The sequence below is a fragment of the Nerophis ophidion genome, linkage group LG18 (genome assembly GCF_033978795.1).
Source record: "Nerophis ophidion isolate RoL-2023_Sa linkage group LG18, RoL_Noph_v1.0, whole genome shotgun sequence".
NCBI classification, from domain to species: Eukaryota; Metazoa; Chordata; class Actinopteri; order Syngnathiformes; family Syngnathidae; genus Nerophis; species Nerophis ophidion.
The window spans coordinates 23,337,914-23,347,913 of NC_084628.1; the positions used below are offsets into that span (position 1 = coordinate 23,337,914).

Sequence of the window (10,000 nt, forward strand, 5' to 3'; positions counted from 1 at the left end):
TTAAAATGAAGGTGCAAAATAAAGGAATACATAAGAAATGTAACAAATTAGTGCTAATTGTGAAAATGTAAACATAGAAAAACCGGACAATTTTTTTCTGCAGGTTTATTACCAGCTGTGCTCAAGAATGAGAGTGGTAAGGTGGTATAGTATTACCAGGGTTTCCAGATGCCTTATATTTAGTGGAATTTCACTGTTTCTAGCCAAAGTGGACATTTTTTCCGATGCCCATATAAAACTGCTAAAACAATGCGTATTGATCGAGTCGGGTTGCTTTCGTGGCTTTGCGGCTTGCAACGGATTTCTAGCCAATGGCTTTGATTGGGGGGCTGGACGTCCGGGGTGAGGATAGGGAAGTGGTGTGCTGATTTGGGGTAAGCGCTTTTGCGAGTGTTGCTGAAAAAAGAAGGAGACGTACAAGCCTGTTGTACGAGAGTGTGGCTTTTGTCAAATGAAGACAAACCGGGAATTTGTCTGAGCTTCCATTCTTGGAACATTACAGTATGTTTTGGTCACTGCCGGGTACTTTCATTGACATTTGGGGATGCTCGGAAGTGAAATATTGTCCAAGGAAGAAGCATAAATGCTGCATTTTTTTTGTGTGTATTCATTTTGTTTTGAAATAACACACACGTGTTTTGTAATTGCTTGCTATATCGATCTCATAACTTTTTCAACACACACACAACTGTGTCTTGGTTGGCTGTGGAGATAAAGAACTCTTGGACTTGGTCGTGGTTAGAAAAAAGATGGCAACGAACCCAATCTTTTGGAATTCATCTTCAAACTTAAAGATTTGAAGAAAGCACTTTGGAGGCTTTGCGATGGGAAAGTGATCAAATATGCTGGCAAAGGTTGAACGTTAGTGAAACAGCATTGCGAGGCAACCAAACATGCGGAGAAGAAAAGATTGAGAAAAGAGAATTTCAAATTGCCTGTTTAGTTATTTTCACAAGTTACTCCTCTCAGAGCCTTATTTACTAAGCTCCAGATACCACGCGCTAGACAGCGTAAGCAAAAAAATAAAATAGCGTGTAGTATGAGTCAGCGTGTTGCATGTGATCTATAGTCTGTAACATCTTTTCTGATTTGCAATCTAGACAACACAAACATACGCACACGGACATTTTCTGACACTTTTCTTTCACTTTCACATTCAATGCGCAAGGCTGTGGATCGCTTAACCAGTGAATTCGGAAGCGTCTGAAATGACAAGAACGCAAAAAAATGCACAATCAAAGACTTTTTGTCATGTAAGAGGCTTTTTATAGTAATATATTTCCTAAATTAAAAAAAAATAATAACATTTAAAAGAAAACGCCAGCAGACATCAAATAGCATCAATTGAATTCATTTCATTCCCAGTGATCAGTGATCACTTCCTGCGTTGCTCGGTTAGCAACTGCCTTTGTTTGTCTAAACAACCTTGCTTCACAATTTCCTGTTTCTTCCGAGGAAGAAAGAAAATATATCAAATTATTTATGGAACACAATTTGTAGTACTAGTTGGTCACATGTCTATGGCGATATATATTGATATCCTTTCAAGATATCAGCTGTAAACGGAGAGCAGAGTCAGCCTGGTGATCCTTGGTTGCTTCTTTCCTGCCTGCAGCTGAAGGTGTTACCCAGAGATCTGCAGCTCTGCTCAGAAACGGCGTCTGGCGTTGACGCAGGGGGCCAGCACGAGTGGGGGGAGCTGGTGCAGCTAGACCCGCAGACAGTTGGAGTCATCGTGCGGCTGGAAAGAGAGACGTTTCAGGTGATTTTTTATTTTATTTTATTTTTTTATACATGTAATAGCCTAAAAAACGTGAGCGAATGATGCCACTTCCCCCTCCCTCTCACAGGTGTTGAACATGCACGGGAAAGTGCTGACGGTGCGCCACCAGGCAGTCAACCGCAAAAAGGACAACCGTTTTGCAGTGGCACTGGACTCTGAGCAGAACAACATCCATGTCAAAGACATTGTGAAGGTTATTGACGGCCCGCACTCGGTAAGAACATTGATGTCTTCTCGTAAGGTCACGTTCATATGAACACTAAAAGTGTGTGCTCCCTGCAGGGCCGTGAAGGTGAGATTCGCCATATTTTCCGAGGATTCGCCTTCCTGCACTGTAAGAAGCTTGTGGAGAACGGAGGAATGTTTGTCTGCAAGACTCGCCACCTCGTGTTAGCCGGCGGCTCCAAGGTTAGCTGTCATTTGCTGACATTCATTCACTCCCGTGCACGCCGCCATCTCTTGAAGGACTGACACAGTTGGTTTTGTCTTTCAGCCCAGAGACGTGACCAACTTCACAGTTGGAAGCTTCGCCCCCATGAGCCCACGCATCAGCAGCCCCATGCATCATGGTGGCGGTGGTAAGGGGCCCCCTTCTGGCTGGTTAACAGTGGAGCATCAGTTTTCACATTTTGAATGTTTGAAGGGAGGTTTGTCACCCTGCAGGTGCACAGCAGCGAGGGGGAGGCGGAGGCGGAATGGGGCGTGGCCGAGGTCGAAGAGACAACGAGCTGATTGGTCAGACGGTTCGCATCTCTCAGGGTCCTTATAAAGGTAACAAGGGTCACAATCAGGCTCGAAAGGGCACGTGATTTCGCAATGCATTGTGGGACCGTGGCCGCCATTGCTGTTGGCTAAAGCATATGTTTACATGGCTGTACTCTACTTGCGGTAATGTGAGAGAGAGCAAAAAACTGTTTTAAAATCGGTCATACAAAGTAAAATAATCAACGTACAGGGATGAACTGTACCCTATTCCAAAGATTCGCTACCTGGAAAGGATAAGTAAAATTGGTGAAATTGAGCCATATGAACACGTCCAATGAACAAGAGATTTCGGTCAAGGTTTCTACCAGTGAAGAATTTCAGAACGCAAAGTCTGTGAGGCTAATCTGCGGCCTTCAACCCTTATGCTTCCGAGATGGAGTGATAATGCCCAGCTTTATTTTATTTAGTTCCCTTAAACAACTTTTATTTTAAATACGTTTATTACTGCGCTATTCTCCCTAAAATAATACTCATTAATTTGTGTGCTTACTGATGACTTAAAGTAAACAGGCTTTTTTTCTCAAAATATTGTATGTTGTTTGTAACCACAGCTAGATTGGCTAACGCTAACAGCTTACTAAATGCGACATATGAAACTAAATACAACATGCTTTAGTTAAAATTTAAAAGTGTGAAAATGCAGTGAACACACCCAAGATGTACCAGGTGATGGCGTTAATAGTGATATTTGAGCGTCTCACGGCTGCTATTCAGGCTATTTGCGATTTCTTTATTAGCTCCCTACCCGAGTTCCTTGGTTTTGCTTTCACGGTTTGCACGTTTTTTTCCCCTGAAGCGATCATGACAATGATTGTGGCAGTCAATGATGCTGCATGTTTGCGCCATGTTTTGAACTTGGTAAAGAAAAGAACAAAACTTAAGCACAGAGTCTTGCATTCAGCCATGTAAATAAGTTGTTCAGAGGCCCGTAAAACCCACAATGCATTGTGTTTATTACGTCACACTTTCAAGCCTATAACACAGTCTTGATGTTTTGACTTCGTATCCAATGTCGGATGTTGACATGTCTCAGGTTACATTGGTGTGGTGAAGGATGCCACAGAGTCCACAGCTAGAGTGGAGCTTCACTCCACCTGTCAGACCATCTCAGTTGACAGACAACGCTTAACCACCATGTGAGTCAACTTTTTTTTTTCCCCTCTTTTGTCCATTCGCAACAGAATGTTCTAACACTGATTTACTGTCGTCTTTTCCTCAGGGGCGCACAGAAACACACTGGAATGACCTCCTCTCACGGGCGCACCCCCATGTACGGCTCGGGCTCCAGGACACCTATGAGTGGCTCTCAGACGCCGCTGCATGACGGTAAGACACATTGTGATTACCGTATTTTCTGGACTTCGGAGCGCACCGGGATATAAGCCACACCCACTGAATTTTAGGCAAAAAAAGGTTTTCCCATACATTATCCGCAACAGACTATAAGCTGCAGATATATAGGTTGCGGAAAAAAACAAAATAATATCACAACAAAAAGATGTTGTGATATTAAAAAATAATCCATGTGGTATCGACCATATACTGCTATTATATATGATTGATAATGTCACTGTCAATATTTGTACCGATCGGCCCACCACTGTTTACATGCAAGAGCTCTAGTTTTAGCATCGCTTCATCCATCCTCCTACACTGTGTAGTGTAGCATGTTTTGCTATTCCACCTAAGAAAAAGCGTTCACTTGCCACCTTTTGAGATGAGGATTAGTGATTTGGAAACGGCTTTACACCATGGAGCAACGTTAGCCCCTTGCTTGCTAGCAATGACACTCTATTGCATTGAAGACGCGTTTGTTGTTGTCAAATTTGCAGGACACAGAATGTGTTATCAATGTGCATTTTCACGGTACAGCTATAGTATTAAAAGCTGTATTGTCATTTATATTGTTATATGACCCTACAAAGGCATAGCATGATCCCCTTTTCTCCCTGCCAGGAAGCCGCACACCTCACAGCGGCTCGCAGACGCCACTGCATGATGGGAGCAGGACGCCTGGTCAGAGCGGAGCCTGGGACCCCACTAACCCCAACACGCCGTCCAGGTAAAGTACAGTCACAGGTTAAGCTTCTCATTGCTGATTGAAAATGCTTGAATGCAAAGATTTCCTGTTCTTGTACTTTCAGGAACGATGAGGAGTATGACTTTGGTTATGATGACGAACCCTCGCCCTCCCCTCAGGGGTATGGGGGTACGCCCAACCCGCAGACGCCTGGTTACCCAGAAGTCCCCTCCCCACAGGTCAACAATCAGTACAACCCTCAGACACCTGGCACACCTGCTATGTGAGTACTGTCTGATGGACCCTGGCTCGGATTCCTTCTCTCTAACCAAACAGCTGTCATCATGTGCCCACGCAGGTACAACACGGAGCAATATTCCCCTTACGCTGCCCCTTCACCTCAAGGCTCCTACCAGCCCAGTCCTAGTCCTCAGAGCTACCACCAGGTGGCGCCATCACCAGTAGGCTACCAGAACACGCACTCTCCAGCCAGCTACCACCCAACGCCGTCGCCCATGGCTTACCAGGTAACGTCCTTCCTTGCCCGTGGTCTGAATGACTGCTGATGTCATCAAGACGATGACCGTGCACGTACGGAACCCTTGTCCCACAGGCCAGTCCGAGTCCCAGTCCAGTCGGCTACAGCCCCATGACCCCCGGAGCGCCCTCTCCTGGTGGCTACAACCCTCACACTCCAGGTTCCAACATCGAGCAGGGCGGCAGCGACTGGGTGACCACCGACATACTGGTCCGAGTCAAGGACTCCTTCATGGACCTGATGGGACAAACCGGCGTCATCAGGAGTGTGACCGTGAGAAACATCTTCCTGTTTTAGCGTTCCAGCGGTTCTCCCAGCAAAACATTGATTATATCTGGAGGAGATGAATAAAAACCAGCATTACTGAGTCGTGGACTTGTTTTGTCCTGCAGGGCGGGATGTGCTCCGTGTTCATGCAAGAGTCTGAGAAGGTGGTCAGCGTCAGCAGTGACCACCTGGAGCCGGTCACCCCCACCAAGAACGACAAAGTTAGTGCTCGCAGACAAACCATTCTCCTTTTGAAAGTGTCATGTAACGGGTGTGGGATGTTTGTGTGGCTGCAGGTGAAAGTGATTCTGGGAGAACATCGCGAGGCGACAGGGATCCTGCTGAGCATCGACGGCGACGACGGCATCGTACGCAAAGTACTGGACCAGCAGCTGATGATCCTCAACCTGAGGTTCCTGGGATGTCTGGGCCACTGATGTCCGCACACTTTGTTGTGTCCTCACTTTCACGCGTCACATGGATTCTTGTGGCTCATCAGCATTTTACTACCAAGATAAACTTTATGAATCTTTCTATTTTTGTTTTGTTTTGTTTGACTCAACTCTTACCAGCTCAGTTGGTTTTAGTCACCTGACATGACTTCAATAAACTGTCAACAGGCCAACACATATTGTCATCTTTTTAATCAGCTTGCTACAGGAACCAAAAAGTCAGGTGACTGGTGTGTCACATGACCCGTTGGGCATCAGGCTAGTGTAAGTAATGACCACGCTTGCGAGGTTGCGGCGATGTGCAAGCGGCTCCTGGTGTTCTGTTGTCATCCACAGGGTTGCAGCGGGCGCTGGTGGTCAATAGGGAAGAAGTAGAAGGACTCGTCATACGGGCAGGGGTGTCCTTTGGGCATGGGCAGGACCCCCGTGTTGTCATCATGCTGATCACAGCCCAGTGTCATGTTGCGAGACAGATAGATCTTCAACTGAAACCACACCTCTCGATCCTGACGGGAGGATCACACGTGAGCAACGTTTCTCCTACATCCTCGTGGACTACCACTTTTCAATACTGTATAGCAGTGTTCCCCAACCTTCGAGCCAAGGCCAGAGTGGCAACCCATAGATTCACAGGTTAACCTTTATGCACTCCTAGGGCCCAAAACAGGCATTGAATGTCTGTGATATGATTTTCAATTTAAAGGTCTGAAAATTCGCCTGAAAAGTTTGGGGGGTTTAGAACTTTTTAAAAATAAGATTAAATTTAATAATTGTACCCACTGGACATCCATTGCAGCTGATCACTGAGAGGATGGTCCCTACATCTGCAGTCCCTTCTCAAGGTTTCTTCTTTTTCCCCAGCTAGGGTCCTTAGTCTTTCTTGCCCGAATTTGGGTTTAGTTCAAGGGATGTCTTGAGTTTGTAGACCGTAAGACACGTGTGATTTAGGGCTGTATAAATACATTTTGATTGATTCTAATGTTAGAATAGCATAAAAAAAGTATACACACTTTCTTTTGAAAACTCTTTAGGTCCCATTGACTCTTATTATAACTGCTGTTTTTTAACAGACTAATGCTGGTATGATACTATGCTCACCACGCAGAAGTCTAAGCTTTGATGAGCACGAACAAGTTAGCCTGCCATCAAACAGCTACAATGTAATTAAATTGATTTTGGGCAGTTTATATATATTTAGTCTCATTCGCTCTCAATAGAACATGTAAAAATAATGTTTTGTCGCCTTCTTCAAAATTGTTGTCATCAATTAGTGACCTATTTAAGGCTGTAAGTACTAGTGATGTGCAGATCAATACCGAAATATTGATACCGTCGATACCAGATATTTCTGCTGTAATATCGATTCGCATATAAAAATATTGACACATCAGTTATTTGAGATCATGTGTATCATTAACAGGAACACAGTGTTAAAAAAGTAACTAAACTTGTGAAAATGTCAATGTTTAATGCTTTTGTTTACATGTTCATGTAACTGAATTGTAACTTATTTTTATTCCATTAATAGTTTTTATTAATTCATTTATTTTAATGTATGGTGCCCAAAGATTCACAGCCCTAATAAATAATATATAATAATGTATAATAAATAATATGTAAATAACTATTGTTTATGCTGTACCATTTGCTACACAACTTTTTTTAGCTTTTAAATTTAACTTGTATATACCGATAACTATTTTAAAAGACACATTAGGTACATTTGCACAAACAATCAGTATCGCCGTTACCAGCCTGAATTTTATTCTGTATCGGATTAGAAACAAAATCAGGGGTATCGCACATCACTAGTAATTTACCTAACCTCAAATATTCCACTCTTCAACTTATTTTTTAGAAATATTTAATGTTTTCCATTATGCAATTATTTTTGATGAAGGATTATCAATAAAACATAAGAAATAATAAAAACTTTATATCAGATAGATCTGAAGTTGTTTTTCAAGAGTTGAAAGTTCCATCCATCTTCTTCCGCTTATCTGAGGTCGGGTCGCGGGGGTAGCAGCCTAAGCAGGGAAGCCCAGACCCTCCTCTCCCCAGCCACCTGGTCCAGCTCTTCCCGGGGGATCACGAGGCGTTCCCAGGACAGCTGGGAGACATAGTCATCCCAACATGTCCTGGGTCTCCCCCGTGGCCTACCGGTTGGACGAGCCCTAAACACCCCCCTACGAAGGCGTTCGGGTGACATCCGGACCAGATGCCCGAACCACCTCATCTGGCTCCTCTTGATGTGGAGGAGCAGCGGCTTTATTTTGAGCTCCTCCCGGATGGCAGAGCTTCTCACCCTATCTCTAAGGGAGAGCCCCGCCACCCGGTGGAGGAAACTCATTTCGGCCGCTTGTACCCGTGATCTTGTTCTTTCGGTCATAACCCAAAGCTCATGACCATAGGTGAGGATGGGAACGTAGATCGACGGGCAAATTGAGAGCTTTGCCTTTCGGCTCAGCTCCTTCTTCACAACAACGGATCGATACAGCGTCCGCATTACTGAAGACGCCGCACCGATCCGCCTGTCGATTTCACGATCCACTCTTCCCCCACTCGTGAACAAGACTCCGAAGTACTTGAACTCCTCCACTTGGGGCAGGGTCTCCTCCCCAACCCGGAGATGGCACTCCACCCTTTTCCAGGCGAGAACCATGGACTCGGACTTGGAGGTGCTGATTCTCATCCCAGTCGCTTCACACTTGGCTGCGAAACGAGCTGGAGATCCTGGCCAGATGAAGCCATCAGGACCACATCATCTGCAAAAAGCAGAAACCTAATCCTGCAGCCACCAAACCGGATCCCCTCAACGCTCTGACTGCACCTAGAAACTCTGTCCATAAAAGTTATGAACAGAGTCGGTTACAAAGGGCAGCCTTGGCGTAGTCCAACCCACACTGGAAACGTGTCCGACTTACTGCCGGCAATGCGGACCATGCTCTGACACTGATCGTACAGGGAACGGATCGCCACAATCAGACAGTCTGATACCCCATACTCTCTGAGGACTCCCCACAGAACTTCCCGAGGGACACGGCCGAATGCCTTCTCCAAGTCTACAAAGCACATGTAGACTGGTTGGGAAAACTCCCATGCACCCTCAAGGACCCTGCCGAGAGTATAGAGCTGGTCCACAGTTCCACGACCAGCACAAAAACCACACTGTTGAAAGTTTAAAAAAGAAATAAATAAATACTTTTTTTGAGCGCATCCCTTTTGGATGTGAGTGTGTATAATAAAGTTGCACAAAGTTTAAAAAGGATGTTTGTTGATGTACTGCGCCCCTGCGTAAGACGGCAATCTGTGTGTTGTCCGCTAAGCTTAGCAATGAGGATTCATTGAATGTATGGCTTGATAATTTAGTAACTAAGGTAGTATTTTTGCCTCATACATGTTAGAATCATGCGCATTACTGAAAGATTGAGGACAATCCAGGACTAGCTGCAGCGTGCTCAAACAATCAAGTAGCATTTGTGAGAAAATAATACTCTATCATATTGTTTACCCTCTGTTCGTCTGATTTAGTCATGCTGAGCTGAACAGAATGGTTTGGTCTCCTCTTTAGTGGGAAATACTACTGTAATATTAATATTAATATTTGATTTAGTATTTGTTATGCCTGAAAACTCTTCTTTTAGGACAAAATTGTAAAAAAAAAAATAATTGTATTGTTTTATATAATATATATTGGGGCAGCACGGTGGAGGAGGGGTTTGTGCGTCTGCCTCACAATACGAAGGTCCTGAGTAGTCCTGGGTTCAATCCCAGGCTCGGGATCTTTCTGTGTGGAGTTTGCATATTCTACCCGTGACTGTGTGGGTTCCCTACGGGTACTCCGGCTTCCTCCCACTTCCAAAGACATGCACATGCATAGGTTGATTGGTAAAACTAAATTGGCCCTAGTGTGGGAATGTGAGTGTTGTCTGTCTATCTGTGTTTGCCCTGCGATGAGGTGGCGACTTGTCCAGGGTGTACCCCGCCTTCCGCCCGATTGTAGCTGATATAGGCACCAGTGACCCCAAAGGGAATAAGCGGTAGAAAATGGATGGATGGATCTTTGTCATTCGGACCTATCAGGTTTTAGCAAGTCGGTAGTCCATTCTTCACGCATTTTTCACTCACCCTTTAAGAGACAAAAGCTAACCCAGATCCACTGTAACATGACTGCA

General features: G+C 44.8%; 2 protein-coding genes across 5 annotated transcripts in view; one reads left to right on the top strand and one right to left on the bottom strand.

Annotated features, from left to right (window-relative positions):
• Nucleotides 1–5,998, top strand: part of supt5h (SPT5 homolog, DSIF elongation factor subunit) — a 30,887-nt gene extending 24,889 nt beyond the window's left edge. For both annotated transcript variants that reach the window (XM_061877730.1, XM_061877731.1), the window contains 13 exons: nt 1,616–1,762; nt 1,851–1,997; nt 2,066–2,191; nt 2,277–2,361; nt 2,447–2,554; nt 3,582–3,684; nt 3,768–3,874; nt 4,505–4,610; nt 4,693–4,851; nt 4,927–5,095; nt 5,182–5,379; nt 5,499–5,594; nt 5,670–5,998. In XM_061877730.1, coding sequence (XP_061733714.1) covers nt 1,616–1,762; nt 1,851–1,997; nt 2,066–2,191; nt 2,277–2,361; nt 2,447–2,554; nt 3,582–3,684; nt 3,768–3,874; nt 4,505–4,610; nt 4,693–4,851; nt 4,927–5,095; nt 5,182–5,379; nt 5,499–5,594; nt 5,670–5,810 — 1,692 coding nt within the window. In that variant the 3' untranslated portion in view covers nt 5,811–5,998. The remainder of the gene's footprint in view (nt 1–1,615; nt 1,763–1,850; nt 1,998–2,065; nt 2,192–2,276; nt 2,362–2,446; nt 2,555–3,581; nt 3,685–3,767; nt 3,875–4,504; nt 4,611–4,692; nt 4,852–4,926; nt 5,096–5,181; nt 5,380–5,498; nt 5,595–5,669) is intronic.
• A 4-nt stretch (nt 5,999–6,002) lies between these two features.
• rnaset2l (ribonuclease T2, like) overlaps nt 6,003–10,000 on the bottom strand; it is a 17,733-nt gene continuing 13,735 nt past the window's right edge. For all 3 annotated transcript variants that reach the window (XM_061877734.1, XM_061877732.1, XM_061877733.1), the window contains exon 9: nt 6,003–6,331. In XM_061877734.1, the coding sequence (XP_061733718.1) occupies nt 6,152–6,331 (180 nt within the window). In that variant the 3' untranslated portion in view covers nt 6,003–6,151. The remainder of the gene's footprint in view (nt 6,332–10,000) is intronic.